Here is a 20,875-nt window from a genome sequence, read left to right on the forward strand (position 1 = left end):
TTTAGCATGCTCCAAACAATAAGATGACAATATGGCCCAGACAATAATTATTTTTCATATTAAAAGAAACCTGGAGATAGTGGTTCTAGAGTTGGGGTAGGGGTTAAATGCCATCAGGACTTAGGATCAATCATATGGTGTTTAAGAGTATAGGCCTTGGGCTTCCCTGGTGGCACAGTGGTTGAGAGTCCGCCTGACGATGCAGGGGACGCGGGTTCATGCCCCGGTCTGGGAGGATCCCACGTGCCGCGGAGCGGCTGGGCCCGTGAGCCATGGCCGCTGGGCCTGCGCGTCCGGAGCCTGTGCTCTGCAACGGGAGAGGCCACAACAATGAGAGGCCCGCGTACCGCAAAAAAAAAAAAAAAAAAAAAAAAAAAAAAGAGTATGGGCCTTCATATATTCAGAAATTGGCCCCAATTCTATCTAGATTTGTGGCCCTGGGCAGATTACCTAACCTCTCTAAACTTCAGTTTCCTCATTTATATAGTAATTAGGATAATGATAGCATTCCCTTAATGTTTTTGTAAAAATTAATGATAAAATATTTGGCACACAGTAAGCAAGCAACAAATGATAGCTATTACTATTATTATTAATATTTTTGCTATTGTTATTATTAGATAAATATATTGCTGAGCTAAAGATAATTAGTGAATAATGTAGTAAAGACCAAGCAAGGAAGCAAAAATTTAAAATCATTGATTCAAATTCTAGAAATATTGAAAGTTATAGCTTGGTTTCAAATATATATTATTAGAAATTAATAAATAAATGAATTGTGTTGGTATGGAATAATGAAAATCAGAGTGAACTATATTATCTAACTCTAATTAAATTATATATGGAGGGAGAAACATATTTTATTAACTATCAGATAAGGTTAATTAAATGAAAGTTAATGAAGTTTTCCTGTCAATTTCATTAAAGATGCTTAAATGGTAGAGAATAATAAATCACAGTAATGGAAAGAAGTCCCAACCAAGGAAGTATACTACCTGACTTGGCTAATTGGGGTGATAGCCCATATTCTTTCCCTTAATACTACTTAATGGAAGTTTCTTATGTCACTATTTCAAGCCCTGCAATATCTCAAGTTTCCCGTAAATAAACATTAGTCTTCAGAGACAGTCATCTTGCCTTTACAATAACAATTTTACAATTTTTCTTAATAATAGGATTCTGATATATTCTGGGGAGCAATATGCTCAGTTAAATGACAATTTTCCAGCTTCTCTTATAATTCAAAATGGACAGTGAAATATGAATAGAAATTATTGGGTATTACTCTAATGAAAGCTGGTTACAGTTGTTGCCACACAGTTGGCATATGTGCTATTCTGGCATCTTCCCCAAACCACCTGTGCTCAGAATTCAGACAGGATTTCTGGAACTCAGCAGCCATCTAAGACTATAATACTGCATTAAAAAGAAACTTCCTGGGCTGAGAATGGTAAGATAGCTGGAGACTGTGTCTCTGATAACCCATGGAGCCACTATACCAACCCAGAATCATCTACTTTTTGTGTTAGAAGAAAAAGATTTAAACGTTTATCTTGTTCAAGCCTTTGCTACTTATGATCTTAATTCCTAGAATTTATTTCACATATTTAAAAGTCCTAAAGTGTAGAACTAAATTACAAGATGGCAGATGTTCTATCTCTCTGAAAACGTACCATGTCTTTATGTAGTAGTATTTTATTTCCATTGCCTCTTTCTCATTCATTTCATTGCCAGTTTCTTTCTCTTGTTAAATTTTTGAATTTTGATTTCTTCATCTCTGTAAATATATATTTCACAGTGCTGTGATATTGTAATGACATAATTATGTGAGGATATTCTTGTAATTATTAATTTAACTTGAAAACTATAAGATTATGAGAATTGGAGATGGTGGTGGTTAAGATAAATATGGGGAAGATAAAGTGTTCTCAGTCAAATATCTTGTTTTATTCCTCTTTCACCCTAAGACAATGTTACCTAAACCATTTAAAAACTAACCCATTAATGTATAATTAAAATTTGAAATAAAAGTTTAAACGAGAACAAGGCAGGGAATGAGAGGAAAGGGAAGGAATATCTTTGGATGACTTCCACAGGATAGTTACTATGATAGATGCATTTACATATACTTGCTTATCTAATCTTTACAACCCCCCTGAAAGATAGGTATCATTATGCTTACACAAAAAATATCAGGATGTTAAGTTTCAAATATGTCAGTTAATTTGCCTAAGGTTATACAGACAGAATTTGAAAACAAAGTTCTTCTCTCCACTATATGACTTTAAATATTAGATCAGTTTGGATATAATTATAAATAATTTCATGTCCTAGCAGATATTCTAGCTAATTGTATTTTATTTGGTTATAATAAATTCTTCACAGTAAAAATTTTTATAAAATATAAATTGTATATCTCATTTCTAGTCTAATCAATATACTCTACAATTAGTGGCTAATATCTGTTTTTCACAAAATATTTCTGACTAGCTAATTCTTTATGAAAGTTTTACTCTAGTCAGAAAAGAGAAATGGATAAATCTGAGTTAGACTGTTGTGCAATATCAAAAAATGTGGCTACGATTCAGTTTTCTAAACCATCACTTTTATTTACTGTCTGATAGTCTATGTAGTTACAGGACTGCACTCAGGATTTCCTGAATAAGTCAAGTTTTGGTTACCTGATCATCATCATGTTATTATGACAATCCAAGAGCAAGATCTTTCTGTCCAAAAAGGCATGCCAAGATATTTAGAATATTTCATGAAAGGGAACTAAGTAAATTCTATGGCTTACAAAACTATTAAAATGAAATGTCTTAAAAATATTGTTATAAAACACATGGTATTTTATAATCTACAGGTGCTATTACATACAATTATCTCATTTAATTCTCACAATCCTATGAAATATACATTCTAATTGTAGAGATGGAGAAATGACTTTTTGAAGATCACATAGTAAGTAACTGATAGACAACTTGAATACAAGTCTTTTGACCAGACTAGATCTTGAACATTAAGTTAATATGACAACCTCCAGAAGCAATGATACTTTGTCAAACATATTCAGCTCTAAAGTATTTTATTTCTATTAATTCATCTTAGAAAGTCATTTCAAGACTGTTCATTTATGCATCAATTTATTAATTCTTTCATTGAATATTTATTGAGCACCTACTATGTGTCAAGCACTGATATAGGTATTGAGGATACAGGAGTGAATAAATGAGACAAAAATTCCTGCCCTTATGGAACATACATTTAGTGCAGAGAATACAGAAAAATGAATAAGAAAGTGAGTGTTATATTTGTATGTATAGCCATTCAGAGCTCAGGCTCACTAGTCACACTGCCTGGTTTCAAGTCCCAATGGCTCTAACATTGCAAGGCATATAGTTTGCTGCGTATTTTCTAATCTATAAAATGGAGATAAAGTAGTAATCATCTCCTTATTTTCAAGAGAAATTAAACTCAGTTGTCTTTGAAGATTGAGTGAAATAATGGAAGTTAAGTTCTAGAAGAATGGTTTGCTCAAAATAAGTGCTTGATAAATGTTAGTTATTATTTAACAGGCTTGTTAGAGACTTTTCTTTCCCTTTTCTTTTTTCCTTTGATGTTTCAGTCATTCATTCAACACATAAAAGAAGGTCTAAAATATTGCCTAGAATGTTCCTTCTACTATATTATAATCTGGTGGGGAATACTATTAGACAGCCAAACAGTGATGAACTGTTATAATAGAGGTAATCCACAAGGCCCTACAAAGACATGACCTAAGAAACTCCTAATTGCTTGCACTGGTATTAGTTTCTTAAGATGTCATAACAAAGGACCACAAACTGCTTAAGACAACAGACATTTATTTTCTCAATAGTTTTGGAGGCTAGAAGTCCAAAATCAAAATGTTGGTAGGGTCATGCTTCCTCTCTAACCTATAGATGAATCCTTTCTTGCCTCTTCTTTGTTTCTAGTGGTTTGCTGGCAAACTTTGGTGTTCCTTGGCTTGTAGATGTATCACTCCAACCTCTACATTTGTCATCACATGGCATTTTCTCTGTGTGTGTCTTTCTTCACAGGGAGATCTCATAAAGACACCAAATATATTTGATTAGAGGCCCACTCTATTGCACTATGACCTCGTTTTCACTAATTACAACTTCAATCACACTCTTTTGAAATAAGGTCATATTCTGAGGTATGGAGGGTTAGGATTTCAGTGTATCCTTTTTCCGCGGGGTAGGGGGGAGACACAATTCAACCTATAAGAGAGTTCAAGAGTCTTTCTGGGGATGGTGATATTTAAACTGATAAATAGATAAACATGAAATAATGCTGAGCTTTTTCTTTCATATTAAATAAATTAGTATATCTGTATTGTTTCCCAATAGTAATTTTTTTCTTTGTCTCTTACGATAATTGGCACATTGGGATAATAAAGTGTTTAAAGAATAATTGCATGGTTTTTTTTAATAAATAAACTTTATTTTTCAGAGTAGTTTTAAGTTCACAGCAAAATTGATCAGAAAGCACAGAGAGTTCCCATATATCTCTTGTCCCCACACATGCAAACCTCCCCTGCTGTCAACATCCTACACCAGGATGGTACATTTGTTACAACTGTTGAACCTACGCTGACACAAAGTCCATATTTTACATTAGAGTTCACTTTTGGTGTTGTCCAGTCTATGAGAAATGACAAATATACAATGACATGCATCTACCATGGTAGGCTCATACAAAATAGTTAGCTACCTTAAGAACCCTCTCTGCTCCATCTATCCCTCCCTCCCTCCCCTCTAACCCCTGACAACCACTGATCTTTCTATTGTCTCCATAGTTTTGACTTTTCCAGAATGTCATATAGTTGGAATCATATAGTAAGTGGCCTTTTCAGACTGGCTTTTTTCACTTAGTAATATGCATTAAGCTACCATGTCCTTTCATAGCTTGATACCTCATTTATTTTTAATATGAAATAGTATTCCATTGTCTCTATGCACCATACTTTATCCATTCACATACTGAAGGACATCTTAGTTGCTTCTAAATTTTGCCAATTATGATAAAGCTGCTAAAAATATCCATATATAGGTATATGTATAGACATAAGTTTTCAATTCATCTGGATAAATACCAAGGAATGCAATAGCTGGACTATATGGTAAGAATATGTTTAGTTTTATAAAAAAGTACCAAGTTGTCTTTTAACATTTTTGCAATCCCATTTGCATTTCCACCAACAATGAATGAGAATTCCTGTTGCTCCACATTCTCATCAACATTTGGTGTCATCAATATTCCAGATTTTGGCCATTCTATTAAGTGGGTAGCGGTATCTAATGGTTGTTTTAATTGTGTTTCCCTAATAACATATGACTTGAGGCATCTTTTCATGTGCTTATTTGCCATCTGTATATCTTCTTTGTTGAAGTGTCTCTTAATGTCTTTGGCTCAGGTTTTTATTTAGACTGTTTTCATATTGTTGAATTTTTAAATTTCCTTATATATTTTGTTCTTTATCATATGTGTCTTTTGCAAATATCATCTCCCAGTCTGTATCTTCTTATCTTCTCTTTCCCTTGATATTGTCTTTTGCAGAGCAGAAATGTTTAATTTTAATAAAGATCAGCTTATCAATTATTATTTTGTGGCTTGTGCCTCTGGAATTGCGTCTAAAATGTCATCACCATACCCAAGGTCATTTAAGTTTTCTCCTGATTTATCTTGTAGAAGTTTTATAATTTTGTGCCTTACATTTAAGTCTGTGATCTGTTTTGAGTTAATTTTTGTGCAGAGTGTAACATTCATTGTTTTGCATGTGGATAGTCAGTTGTTCCAGCATCGTTTGTTGAAAAGACTATCTTTGCTACATTGTATTGTGTTACTCCTTCCTCAAAGATAACCTGACTATATTTATGTGAGTGTATTTCTGAACTCTCTATCCTGTTCCATTGATCTATTTATCTATTCTTTCACCCATATCACTGTCTTGATTATTTTAATGTGTAGTAAGTCTTGAAGTTGTATAGCATCAGTCCTCCTTCAGTACTGTGTTTGATCTTAAAGATCATTTGACTCTACATACAAACTTTAGAATCACTTTGTTGATATTTACAAAACTACTCTCTGGGAATCTGATTTGGATTGCATTGGATCTACTGATCAAATTGGAAAAACAGACATCTTGACAAAATTGAATCTTCTTATTCATAAACATAAAATCTCTCTCCATTTATTTAATTCTCCTTTGATTTCTTTATCAGGATATTGTAGTTTTCCTTGTATAGACTATGTACATATTTTGTTAGATTTATACCTAAGGATTTCATTTTTCTTAGTATTGTATTTTTAATTTCAGCTTCCACTTGTTCATTGCTGGTATATAGAAAAAGAATTGACTTGTTGCATCCCATAAAGTTCTAGTTCTAGGAGTGCTTTTTTGTTGATTCTTTTGGATTTTCTACATAGATAATCATGTCATCTGTGAACAAAGACACATTATATTTTTTATTCCCAGTATGTATACATTTTATTTCCTTTTATTAACTTATTGCATTAACTAGTACTTTTCAATAGTACAATGTTGAAAAGCAGTGGTGAGAAGGGACATCCTACTTTATTCCTGGTTTTAGTGGGAAAGCTTCTTGTTTCTCACCATTAACTGCGATGTTAAGCTAGGTTTTTCATAGGTGTTTCTTAACAAGTTAAGGAAGTCTCTCTCTATGTCTATTTTACTGAGAATTTTTATCGTTAGCAGGTGTTGAATTTTGTCAAATGCTTTTTCTGCATCGACTGATATCATCATGTGGTTGTTCTTCAGCTCATTAATATGAATTATATTAATGGATATTTTAATGTTGAACTAGCCTTGCATACCTAGGATAAATCCTACTTGGTTGTGGTATTATATTCTTTTTCATATGTTGTTGAATACAATTTTCTAATATTTTGTTGAGGACTTTTTCATCTATGTTCATGAGAGATGTTGGTCTATAGCTTTGTTTTCTTGTTATGTCTTTGTCCCGAGTTTTGGTATTAGGGTAATGCTGGCTGCATAGAATGATTGGGTAATATTCCCTCTACTTCTGTATTCTGAAGCAGCGAATTGTATATGTAGTTGACCTTCTGTATCTGTGGGTTCTACATCCGTGGATTCAACTAACTGCAGATAAAAATTATTTTTAAAATTCCATAAATTTCCCCAAAGCAAAACTTGAAGTTGCTGCACACTGACAACTATTTACATAGCATTTATACTGTATTTGCAACTATTTAAAAGCATACCTCAAAGATATTGTGGGTTTGGCTCCAGACTACTGCCACAAAGTAGAAAAAAGCAAGTCATTTGAATCTTTTGGTTTCTCAGTGCATATAAAAATTATGTTTATACTGTAGTCTATTAAGTGTGCAATAGCATTATATCTAAAAAGTACATACCTTAATTAAAAAATACTTTATTGCTAAAAAACATTGACCATCATCTAATCCTTCAGCAAGTCACAATCTTTTTGCAATAGTAACAAAGATAACTTATAATGGATCACCATAACAAATAGAATAATAATGAAAAGTTTGAAATATTGTGAGAATTACCAAAATGTGCCACAGAGATACAAAGTGAGCAAATTCTGTTGAAAAAATGCCACTAATAGTCTTGTTCAATGCATGGTTGCCACAAACCTTCAATTTGTAAAAAATACAATACCTGAAAAGTACAATAAAGTGAAGCACAATAAAACGAGGTATACCTGTAGATAACATTTACATTGTATTAGGTATTATAAGTAACCTAGAGATGATTTAATATATACCGGAGGATATGTGTAAGTTATATGAAAATACTATACCATTTTATATAAGGGACTTTAGCATCCCATTTTGGTATTCTTGGGAGTCCTGGAACCAATCCCCTGGATACTGAAGAACCACTGTAATTGTAGAGAATTGCTATAATTCTTTCTTAAAAGTTCGATAGAATTCACCAGTGAACCATTTTGGGCCTGATTTTTTTTGTTGGTTTGTAAGATTACTAAGTTTTTTAATAGATAGAGGCCTATTCAGATTGTTGGTTTCCTCACGTGTAAGTTTTGGCAGATTGTGTCATTCAAGGAATTGGTACATTTCATATGGGTTATCAAATTTGTGGGTGTAGAGTTATTCATAGCATTTGCTATTATCCTTTTAATGTTTATGGAATCTGTAGTGGTGTCCCTTCTTTCATCATTAATATTAGTAATTCGTACCATCTCTCCTTTTATTTCCATAGTTAACCTGATAGAGCCTTATTACTTTATTTATCTTTTCAAGGGACCAGCTTTTGGTTTCATTGATTTTCTCTACTGATTTCTTGTTTTCAATTTCAATGACATCTGCTCTAATTCTTACTATTTATTTTCTTCTATTTACTTTGGATTTAATTTTATCTTTTATTTTCTAGTTTTCTAAGGTAGAAGGTTATTAATATTAGATCTTTCTTATTGTTTAATACATGCATTCAGTGCTATAAATTTCCCACTAAACACTGCTTTCACTGCATCCTGCAAAATCTGATGTTTTTTTCACTTGGTTTATGATATTTTTAAAAAATTTCTCTTGAGATTTCTTTTTTTGACCCATATGTTATCAGAAGTGTATTGTTTAATCTCCAAGTATTTGGAGATTTTCTAAGCTATCTTTCTGTTTTCAATTTCTAGTTTAATCCTACTGTAGTCCAAGAGCAGACATTGTATGATTTCTATTATTTTAAATTAGTTAAGGAATGCGTATGGCCCAGGATGTCCCATATGAGCCCGAGAAGAATGTGTATTCTGCTGTTGTTTGATGAAGTACTCTATATATGTCCATTATATCCAGCTGATTGATGGTATTGTTGAGCTCAACTATATCCTTATTGATTTTTTGCCTGCTGACTCTGTCCATTTCTGATAGAAGGGTGTTGAAGTCTCCAGCTGTAATAGTGGGTTCATTTGTGTCTCCTTGTAATTTTATCAGTTTTTGTCTTCGTATTTTGATGCTTTGTTTTTAATTGTGTACACATTAAGTATCATTATGTCTTCTTGGAGAACTGACCCCTTTATCATTATGTATTGCCACTCTTTATCCCTGATAACTTTCCTTGGTATGAAGCCTGCCCAATCTAAAATTAATATAACTGCTCAACTTTCTTTTGATTAATGTTAACATGGTATATCTTTCTTCATCTATTTACTTTTATCTTTTTTAACATCTTTATTGGGGTATAATTGCTTTACAATGGTGTGTTAGTTTCTGCTTTATAACAAAGTGAATCAGTTATACATATACATATGTTGCCATATGTCTTCCCTCTTGCGTCTCCCTCCCTCCCACCCTCCCTATCCCACCCCTCCAGGCTGTCACAAAGCACCGAGCCAATATCCCTGTGCCATGTGGCTGCTTCCCACTAGCTATCTACCTTACTACGTTTGTTAGTCTGTATATGTCCATGACTCTCTCTCGCCCTGTCACATCTCACCCTTCCCCCTCCCCATATCCTCAAGTCCGTTCTCCAGTAGGTCTGCGTCTTTATTCCTGTCTTACCCCTAGGTTCTTCATGACATTTTTTTTTTCTTAAATTCCATATATATGTGTTAGCATACGGTATTTGTCTTTTTCTTTCTGACTTACTTCACTCTGTATGACAGACTCTAGGTCTATCCACCTCATTACAAATAGCTCAATTTCGTTTCTTTTTAAGGCTGAGTAATATTCCATTGTATATATGTGCCACATCTTCTTTATCCATTCATCCGATGATGGACACTTAGGTTGTTTCCATCTCCGGGCTATTGTAAATAGAGCTGCAATGAACATTTTGGTACATGACTATTTTTGAGTTTTGGTTTTCTCAGGGTATATGCCCAGTAGTGGGATTGCTGGGTCGTATGGTAGTTCTATTTGTAGTTTTTTAAGGAACCTCCATACTGTTCTCCATAGTGGCTGAACCAATTCACATTCCCACCAGCAGTGCAAGAGTGTTCCCTTTTCTCCACACCCTCTCCAGCATTTATTGTTTCTAGATTTTTTGATGGTGGCCATTCTGACTGGTGTGAGATGATATCTCATTGTAGTTTTGATTTTCATTTCGCTAATGATTAATGATGTTGAGCATTCTTTCATGTGTTTGTTGGCAGTCTGTATATCTTCTTTGGAGAAATGTCTAGGTCTTCTGCCCATTTTTGGATTGGGTTGTTTGTTTTTTTGTTATTGAGCTGCATGAGCTGCTTGTAAATTTTGGAGATTAATCCTTTGTCAGTTGCTTCATTTGCAAATATTTTCTCCCATTCTGAGGGTTGTCTTTTGGTCTTGTTTATGGTTTCCTTTGCTGTGCAAAAGGTTTGAAGTTTCATTAGGTCCCATTTGTTTATTTTTGGTTTTATTTCCATTTCTCTAGGAGGTGGGTCAGAAAGGATCTTGCTGTGATTTATGTCATAGAGTGTTCTGCCTATGTTTTCCTCTAAGAGTTTGATAGTTTCTGGCCTTACATTTAGGTCTTTAATCCATTTTGAGCTTATTTTTGTGAATGGTGTTAGGGAGTGATCTAATCTCATACTTTTACATGTACCTGTCCAGTTTTCCCAGCACCACTTATTGAAGAGGCTGTCCTTTCTCCACTGTACATTCCTGCCACCTTTATCAAAGATAAGGTGTCCATATGTGCGTGGGTTTATCTCTGGGCTTTCTATCCTGTTCCATTGATCTATCTTTCTGGTTTTGTGCCAGTACCATACTGTCTTGATTACTGTAGCTTTGTAGTATAGTCTGAAGTCAGGGAGCCTGATTCCTCCAGCTCCTTTTTTCATTCTCAAGATTGCTTTGGCTATTCAGGGTCTTTTGTGTTTCCATACAAATTGTGAAATTTTTTGTTCTAGTTCTGTGAAAAATGCCAGTGGTAGTTTCATAGGGATTGCATTGAATCTGTAGATTGCTTTGGGTAGTAGAGTCGTTTTCACAATGTTGATTCTTCCAATCCAAGAACATGGTATATCTCTCCCTCTATTTGTATCATCTTTAATTTCTTTCATCAGTGTCTTATAATTTTCTGCATACAGGTCTTTTGTCTCCTTAGGTAGGTTTATTCCTAGCTATTTTATTCTTTTTGTTGCAATGGTAAATGGGAGTGTTTTCTTGATTTCACTTTCAGATTTTTCATCATCAGTATATAGGAATGCCAGAGATTTCTGTGCATTAATTTTGTATCCTGCTACTTTACCAAATTCATTGATTAGCTCTAGTAGTTTTCTGGTAGCATCTTTAGGATTCTCTATGTATAGTATTATGTCATCTGCAAAGAGTGACAGCTTTACTTCTTCTTTTCCGATTTGGATTCCTTTTATTTCCTTTTCTTCTCTGATTGCTGTGGCTAAAACTTCCAAAACTATGTTGAATAAGAGTGGTGAGAGTGGGCAACCTTGTCTTGTTCCTGATCTTAGTGGAAATGCTTTCAGTTTTTCACCATTGAGGATGATGTTTGCTGTGGGTTTGTCATATATGACCTTTATTATGTTGAGGAAATTTCCCTCTATGCCTACTTTCTGCAGGGTTTTTATCATAAATGGGTGTTGAATTTTGTCAAAAGCTTTATCTGCATCTATTGAGACGATCATATGGTTTTTCTCCTTCAATTTGTTAATATGGTTTATCACATTGATAGATTTGAGTATATTGAAGAATCCTTGCATTCCTGGAATAAACCCCACTTGATCATTGTGTATGATCCTTTTAATGTGCTGTTGGATTCTGTTTGCTAGTATTTTGTTGCAGATTTTTGCATCTATGTTCATCAGTGATACTGGCCTGTAGTTTTCTTTCTTTGTGACATCCTTGTCTGGTTTTGGTATCAAGGTGATGGTGGCCTCGTAGAAGGAATTTGGGAGTGTTCCTCCCTCTGCTATATTTTGGAGGAGTTTGAGAAGGATAGGTGTTAGCTCTTCTCTAAATGTTTGATAGAATTCGCCTGTGAAGCCATCTGGTCCTGGGCTTTTGTTTGTTGGAAGATTTTTAATCACAGTTTGAATTTCAGTGCTTGTGATTGGTCTGTTCATATTTTCTATTTCTTCCTGATTCAGTCTTGGCAGGTTGTGCATTTCTAAGAATTTGTCCATTTCTTCCAGATTGTCCATTTTATTGGCATAGAGTTGCTTGTAGTAATCTCTCATGATCTTTTTTATTTCTGCAGTGTCAGTTGTTACTTCTCCTTTTTCATTTCTAATTCTATTGATTTGAGTCTTCTCCCTTTTTTTCTTGATGAGTCTGGCTAGTGGCTTATCTATTTTGTTTATCTTCTCAAAGAACCAGCTTTTAGTTTTATTGATCTTTGCTATTGTTTCCTTCATTTCTTTTTCATTTATTTCTGATCTGATTTTTATGATTTCTTTCCTTCTGCTACTTTGGGGTTTTTTTGTTCTTCTTTCTCTAATTGCTTGAGGTGCAACGTTAGGTTGTTTATTCGAGATGTTTCCTCCTTCTTAAGGTGGGCTTGTATTGCTATAAACTTCCCCCTTAGAACTGCTTTTGCTGCATCCCATAGGTTTTGGATCATTGTGTCTCCATTGTCATTTGTTTCTAGGTATTTTTTTATTTCCTCTTTGATTTCTTCAGTGATCACTTCATTATTAAGTAGTGTATTGTTTAGCCTCCATGTGTTTGTATTTTTTACAGATCTTTTCCTGTAATTGATATCTAGTCTCATAGCGTTGTGGTCAGAAAAGATACTTGATACAATTTCCATTTTCTTAAATTTACCAAGGCTTGATTTGTGACCCAAGATATGATCTATCCTGGAGAATGTTCCATGAGCTCTTGAGAAAAATGTGTATTCTGTTGTTTTTGGATGGAGTGTCGTATAAATATCAATTAAGTCCATCTTGTTTAATGTATCATTTAAAGCTTGTGTTTCCTTATTTATTTTCATTTTGGATGATCTGTCCATGGGTGAAAGTGGGGTGTTAAAGTCCCCTACTATGAATGTGTTACTGTCGATTTTCCTTTTTATGGCTGTTAGTATTTGCCTTATGTATTGAGGTGCTTCTATGTTGGGTGCATAAATATTTACAATTGTTATATCTTCTTCTTGGATCAATCCCTTGATCATTATGTAGTGTCCTTCTTTGTCTCTTTTAATAGTCCTTATTTTAAAGTCTATTTTGTCTGATATGAGAATTGGTACTCCAGCTGTCTTTTGGTTTCCATTTGCATGGAATATCTTTTTCCATCCCCTTACTTTCAGTCTGTATGTGTCTCTAGGTCTGAAGTGGGTCTCTTATAAACAGCATATATAAGGGTCTTGTTTTTGTATCCATTCAGCCTATCTGTGTCTTTTGGTGGGAGCATTTAGTCCATTAACATTTAAGGTAATTATCAGTATGTATGTTCCTATTCCCATTTTCTAAATTGTTTTGGTTTCGTTATTATAGGTCTTTTCCTTCTCTTGTGTTTCTTGTCTAGAGAAGTTCCTTTAGCATTTGTTGTAAATCTGGTTTGGTGGTGCTGAACTCTCTCAGCTTTTGCTTGTCTGTAAAGGTTGTAATTTCTCCATCAAATCTGAACGAGATCCTTGCTGTATAGAGTAGTCTTGGTTGCACGTTTTTCTCCTTCATCACTTTCAGTATGTCCTGCCACTCCCTTTTGGCTTGTAGGGTTTCTGCTGAGAGATCAGCTGTTAACCTTATGGGGATTCCCTTGTGTGTTATTTGTTGTTTTTCCCTTGCTGCTTTTAATATGCTTTCTTTGTATTTAATTTTTGACAGTTTGATTAATATGTGTCTTGGCGTATTTCTCCTTGGATTTATCCTGTATGGGACTCTCTGTGCTTCCTGGACTTGGTTAACTATTTCCTTTCCCATATTAGGGAAGTTTTCAACTATAATCTCTCCAGATATTTTCTCAGTCCCTTTCTTTTTCTCTTCTTCTTCTGGAACCCCTATAATTCGAATGTTGGTGCATTTAATGTTGTCCCGGACATCTCTGAGACTGTCCTCTGTTCTTTTCATTCTTTTTTCTTTATTCTGCTCTGCAGTAGTTATTTCCACTATTTTATCTTCCAGGTCACTTATCCGTTCTTCTGCCTCAGTTATTCTGCTATTGATCCCATCTAGAGTACTTTTAATTTCATTTATTGTGTTGTTCATCATTGCTTGTTTCATCTTTATTTCTTCTAGGTCCTTGTTAACTGTTTCTTGCATTTTGTCCATTCTATTTCCAAGATTTTGGATCATCCTTATTATCATTATTCTGAATTCTTTTTCAAGTAGACTGCCTATTTCCTCTTCATTTGTTAGGTCTGGTGCATTTTTATCTTGCTCCTTTATCTGCTGTGTGTTTTTCTGTCTTCTCATTTTGCTTATCTTACTGTGTTTGGGGTCTCCTTTTTGCAGGCTGCAGGTTCGTAGTTCCCGCTGTTTTTGAAGTCTGTCTCCAGTGGCTAAGGTTGGTTCAGTGGGTTGTGTAGGCTTCCTGGTGGAGGGGACTAGTGCCTGTGTTGTGGTGGATGAGGCTGGATCTTGTCTCTCTAGTGGGCAGGTTCACGTCTGGTGGTGTGTTTTGGGGTGTCTGTGGCCTTATTATGCTTTTAGGCAGCCTCTCTGCTAATGGGTGGGGTTGTGTTCCTGTTTTGCTAGTTGTTTGGCATAGGTTGTCCAGCACTGTGGCTTGCTGGTCGTTGAGTGAAGCTGGGTGCTGGTGTTAAGATGGAGGTCTCTGGGAGATTTTCGCCATTTGATATTATGTGTAGCTGGGAGGTCTCTTGTTGACCAGTGTCCTGAAATTGGCTCTCCTACCTCAGAGGCAGAGCCCTGACTCCTGGCTGGAGCACCAAGACCCTTTCATCCACACGGCTCAGAATAAAAGGGAGAAAAAGTAGAGAGAATTAGTAGAAGTATGAAGAATGAAAGAAAGAAAGGAGGGAAGGAAGGAAGGAAGGAAGAAAGAAAGAAAGAAAGAGGCAAAGAAGGAAAGAAGACAAGAAGGAAAGAAAGGAGGGAGGGAGGGAGAGAGGAAGGAAGGAAGGAGGGAAGGAAGGAAAAAAGACAGACAGAAAGAAGATACAGTAAAATAATATAAAGTATAATAAAGTTATTGAATTAAAAAATAATTATTTAGAAAGAAGAAGGGACGGATAGAACCTTAGGACAAATGTTGGAAGCAAAGCTATACAGACAAAATCTTACACAGAAGCATACACATACACCCTCACAAAAAGAGGTAAAGGGGAAAAAGTCATAAATCTTGCTCTCAGAGACCACCTCCTCAATTTGGGATGATTCGTTGTCTAAAAGATGGAAGGAAGGAAGGAAGGAAGGAAAGAAAGAAAGAAAGAAAGAAAGAAAGAAAGAAAGAAAGAAAGAAAGAAAGAAAGAAAGAAAAGTATAATAAAGTTATTATAATTAATTATTAAGAAAAAAAACTTAAAAAAGAAAAACATGGACGGATAGAACCCTAGGACAAATGGTGGAAGCAAAACTCTGCAGACAAAATCTCACACAGAAGCATACACATACACATTCACAAAAAGAGGAAAAGGGGAAAAAATCATAGATCTTGCCCTCGAAGCCCACCTCCTCAGTTTGGGATGATTCGTTGTCTATTCATGTATTCCACAGATGCAGGTACATAAAGTTGATTGTGGAGCTTTAATCCGCTGCTTCTGAGGCTGCTGGGAGAGATTTCCCTTTCTCTTCTTTGTTCTCACAGCTCCCAGGGGCTCAGCTTTGGATTTGGCCCTGCCTCTGCGTGTAGGTCGCTGGAGGGCGTCTGTTTTTTGCTCAGACAGGACGGGGTTAAAGGAGCCGCTGATTCGGGGGCTCTGGCGCACTCAGGCCGCGGGTGGGGGGGGGAGGGAGGGGCACGCAGTGCGGGGCGGGCCTGCGGTGGCAAAGGCCGGCATGACGTTGCACCAGCCTGAGGCTCGCCGTGCGTTCTCCCGGGGAAGTTGTCCCTGGATCCCGGGAACCTGGCAGTGGCGGGCTGCACAGGCTCCGCGGAAGAGGGGTGTGGAGAGTGACCTGTGCTCGCACACAGGCCCCTTGGTGGCGGCAGCAGCCGCCTTAGCGTCTCCCGCCCGTCTCTGGGGTTCGCGCTTTTAGCCGCGGCTCACGCCCATCTCTGGAGCTCCTTTAAGCAGCGCTCTTAAACCCCTCTCCTCGCGCACCAGGAAACAAAGAGGGAAGAAAAAGCCTCTTGCCTCTTCGGCAGGTGCAGACTTTTCCCCGGACTCCCTCCCGGCTAGCCGTGGTGCACTAACCCCTTCAGGCTGTGTTCACGCCGCCAACCCCAGTCCTCTCCCAGCGCTCCGTCCGAAACCGAAACCCGAGCCTCAGCTCGCAGCCCTGCCCGCCCCGGCAGGTGAGCAGACAAGCCTCTCGGGCTGGTGAGTGCCGGTCGGCACTGATCCTCTGTGCGGGAATCTCCCCGCTTTTCCCTCTGCACCCGTTGCTGTGCTCTCCTCCGCGGCCCCAAAGCTGCCCCCTCCGCCTCCCGCAGTCTCCGCCCGCGAAGGGGCTTCCTAGTGTGTGGAAACTTTTCCTCCTTCACAGCTACCTCCCACTGGTGCAGGTGCCGTCCCTATTCTTTTGTCTCTCTTTATTCTTTTTTCTTTTGCCCTACCCAGGTACGTTGGGGGGGGGGGGTTTCTTGCCTTTTGGGAGGTCTGAGGTCTTCTGCCAGCCTTCAGTAGGTGTTCTGTAGGAGTTGTTCCACGTGTAGATGTATTTCTGGTGTATCTGTGGGGAGGAAGGTGATCTCCGCGTCTTACTCTTCCGCCATCTTCAAGGTCAAAGCCATCTATTTACTTTTAATCTATATGTGTCCTTATATTTAAAGTGGGTTTCTTGTAGACAACACATAGTTGGGTCTTGTTTTTTAATCCACTTGACAATCTCTTTTAATTGGTGCATTAAACCACTGACATTCAAAGGATTACTTATATAGTACAATTACTATCTCCTATATTTATTACTGTTTTTTATCTATTGCCCCTCTTCTTTGTTTCTATTTTTGTCTTCCACTTTTTCCTGCCTTTGTGGTTGTTATTGAGCATTTTATATGATTCCATTTACTCTCCTTTCTTAAAGCATTAGTTGTACTACTCCCCTCACCCTTTTTAGTGGCCACCATAGGGTTTGTAATGTATATTTGCAACTAATGCAAGTTTACTTTCAAAAAACGATAGCACTTTATGAGTGAGTACCTTAAAATAACGAAATAATTCTAATACCTCCTTCCCAACACTTCTCTTTATGCATTTCACTTATACATAAGCATATATATATAGGCATATATATTCAAATGTGTTATTGCTATTATTATATTTTGAAAAAAACTGTTATCTGTTAGATCAAGTAAGAATATGAAAAATAAGTTATATTTTATCTTCATTTATTCCATCTTTGATGCTCTTCTTTTCTTTATGTAGATGAAGTTTCTGACTCATATTTTTCTTCTAAAAACGTCTTTTTTGTTTCTTGCAATTGTCTTAATTTTTATCTTTCTGAGAATGCCTTTCATTATGCTTCACTTATTACACTGTCTGGATATAGCGCAGTTTATTCATCCAGTCATCTATGGTAGGCTGTCTTGGTTGTTTTCAAGTTTTGGCAATTATGAATAAAACTGCTATAAACATCTGTGTACAGGCTTTGGGGTAGAACTAACTTTTCAATTTATTTGGTAAATACCAAGGAGTGTAATTGCTGAATCATATAGTAAGAGGATGTTAAGTTTTGTAAGAAACTGCCAATCTGTCTTCCAAAGTGACTGTACCGTTTTACATTCTCATCAGCAATGAATGAGAGTTCTTGTTACTCTACATCACCACCAGCATGTGGTGCTGTCAGTGTTCTGCATTTTAGCCATTCTAATAGTTATGTAGTGGTATCTCGTTGTTTTAACTTATAATTCCTAATGACATATAGTGTCAAACATCTTTTCATATGCTTACTTGCCATCTTTATATCTTGTGATGAGGTATATGTTCAAGTCTTTTGCCCATTTAAGAAAATGGGGTTGTTCATTTTCTTATTGTTGAGTTTTTAGAATTCTTTGTATACTTTGGATAAAGTCCTTTATCAGATGCTGTATTTGCAACTATTTTGTCACAGTCTATAGTTTGTGTAAGGTCGGATCTTAACAAACGGCACCACGAAACAGAGGAAAGCTTCAAGTGAGCCTTATTAGGGAGCGCTCCCGGACGAAGTTCACTGGTCCGAGAGAAAGGGGGCCAGAGAAGTCGCGCCCGGGTGGGGGTTGGGCAAGATTTTATAGGGGAAGAAGGGAAAGGGGTGTGGTGAATCTGGGAGGGCGCAGGGTATTCCTTATTTGGTGGCCTTTTCGGGTATCCTGGGGGACCGTTAGTCCCGCCCCTCGAAAGGCGGGAAGGCTGGGCTGGTTTCAAAGTCCCCAGGTCAGTTCCTGGAACTGGGTGGTCCGGAATGTCGCCAGGGCAGTTTCTGGAACTGGGTGGTCCGGAGAATTTCGTTCTGATGCAACCTGTGAATCTGATTGTGTTCCCCTGCCTTGGGCCAGTTGGCCTTACATTTGGTGTAATGGGGCGGCGTTCTGATCTCTGGCTACTTCATGCTGAATGGGGGCATCAAAAGGGGAGTCGGGCGACCAGAGGTCCGAGGCTTAGGGGAGACCAGTGGGGGGTTCTGTAGGAAGCAAGGTGTAAGGACCGAGGAGCATTTGGTTTGTGGCCACCCGAGAGACTTCCTCCATGCACCTGCGAAGGAACCTAAGAAAACAGAGAGCAAACATGAGCAAGATACAGATGAGAATTAAGGGGCCTAAGATTGGTGTTAGCCAGGTATAGAGGGTGGATCGCCACCAATCAGGAATTGGGGAGGCGGACTGTTGGTGTTTGCGTTGGAGTTCTTTTCTTAAGCGATGGAGGGCTTTTACGTTGTCTTCGACGAGTCCTGTTTCATTGATGTAATAGCAGCATTCCTCCTGTAGGAAGAGGCAGGTACCTACTTTGTCGGCCGTCAGGAGATCCAGGGTTCGTCGATTCTGGAGAGCGACTTGGGCTATGGAGGTGATTTGGCGCTGGAGAGAGGAGATGGAGCCGGCGGAGGCTTCAGTGGCTAGCTGGAGCTTATGTTCTAAGTCGCGGGATGTTGAAACACTATGTGTTAGAGCTCCCCCCTCGAGGCCTGCAGCAACCAGGGAGGAGGCGAGAGAGATGCCTGCGACCAGAGGAAGAAAGATAGCTCTTTTTCGTCGGGTAAAGGGTGGCGTGATTAGCAAGGAAAATTCGGCCTGGCTATACAGTGTGAGTTGTGGGACGAGAGTAACGGGGATACATGGGAAGGGGGAGGAAGAATTGATCTCTTTTGTGAGGGAACCATTGCACCACAAAAACATGCCTGGTGGTGCTTTAATTGATGTGCTTACCGTGAGGGATGAGTTGCAAAGAAACCCAGTATCAGCTAGATTTGGGCGGCTGCCGTAACAAATGGTGAGATTTTTTGAATCAAGGAATATGGGGACTTTTAACGGAGAAAAAGGTGGGTTTTGGGAGGTGTGGGAAGTAGAATTGAAGGGCTGGTCGAGTGGGACAGCAGCCAAGGGTGGCCAGCCAGGCGAGGCACATAGAAAGCAGTCGGAGATGTTACCTATTCCTGTGTGGTTGAGTATCTGTACTGCTTGACGGACGAGGGTCAACCAAGAAAAAGGATCCTCTTTGTGTTCGGGGTGAGGTAGTTGGTATCTTAGGGCTTGTTCTGTTTCCTGGATGGCAGTGGCTTGTTCACTCAACTGTTGGATAACTTTGGGAATCAAACTGATATATGAGCGAAAGACCCTGATAGAGCCCACGGGGTAGGCATCAGTTGCCCATCGGTAGATTTTTCCTTGTACCCCTTTTACCCATCTTGTGTCCCAGGGATCTTTGATGTTGATGAATAATTGACCCTTGCCATTTCTGGTGAGCAGGTGGGATTGTCGGAGCGAGCTCCTGGTATCTAGTTTTGCCACATGGATGTTACATGAGTGATAGGGGCACCCCCCATAGGTCTCATTCCACCATTGACAGTAGTCTCGGGTCTGATCGTAAGTGAAGCAGACAGTGGGGGTGGACCATCCCAGGGGAACACCTTCTATGTTAGAGATGGGGATCTGGACTGTTACCAAGGCCTGGCACCCATCTGGTTGGCAGTCTCCCGTGCCCAGGACTCGGGTGTGGGTCCGACCTTTAGCTTGCCATGTCCCGTGGACATGGAAGCGCCATAGGGACATCTGGTGAGTCCTGGGTGGCAGGAGGAGCAGCAGGAGGAGAGACAGGGTGACGGACAAGCCGTAGTCTCGTGGGACCCAGCGGTAGGGCCGTCCAAGTCTCTGGAGTTGGGGCCATTTTAAGGCGGGAAACATGGTACCAGGAAGGGTGTCCCAAGAGTAGCTGCCGTGGGAGTGGTGAGGATCACCATATGGGGGCCTGTCCACCGTGGCTTGAGAGATTGAGGGTGTAATTCTTTGAGGAGGACGCTATCGCTGGGTTGTAGAGGGAGAGAGGAAGTTTCAGAGACAGCCACTGTCGGTAGATGACGGTCAGCGTGTTCACGGAGAAGACGGCGAAGCAGGGAGAGGTAGGGAAGGTAGGAGGCTAGGGGTGGACTCTGGGTTGGTAGGTCGTGAAGGAGGAAAGGGCGGCCGTAAAGTAGTTCAAATGGACTGAGGCCAGTAGGAGTCCGAGGTGAGGCTCGGACTCGGGTAAGGGCTAGAGGAAGCAGGTCGGGCCATGAGACACGGACCTCAAGGGACAGTTTGGTGAGGTGGTCTTTTAAGATCCCATTGGCGCGTTCAACCTTACCAGATGATTGGGGGTGGTAGGGGATGTGGAGTTTCCAGGTGATCTGGAGAGCCT

The 20,875-nt window shown here is 38.5% G+C and overlaps 1 protein-coding gene across 1 annotated transcript; it reads right to left on the reverse strand.

Annotated features, from left to right (window-relative positions):
* Nucleotides 1–18,642: 18,642 nt before the first annotated feature.
* LOC309819249 (endogenous retrovirus group FC1 Env polyprotein-like) lies at nucleotides 18,643–20,382 on the reverse strand (the record flags this gene model as incomplete). The annotated part of the gene is made up of 1 exon (XM_082649379.1): nucleotides 18,643–20,382. One exon carries the CDS (start codon nucleotides 20,380–20,382, stop codon nucleotides 18,643–18,645), a length of 1,740 nt encoding a protein of 579 aa, XP_082505505.1.
* Between the last annotated feature and the right edge of the window lie 493 nt (nucleotides 20,383–20,875).

The sequence above is a fragment of the Grampus griseus genome, assembly GCF_964374135.1.
Source record: "Grampus griseus genome assembly, chromosome: 2".
Classification (NCBI taxonomy): domain Eukaryota; kingdom Metazoa; phylum Chordata; class Mammalia; order Artiodactyla; family Delphinidae; genus Grampus; species Grampus griseus.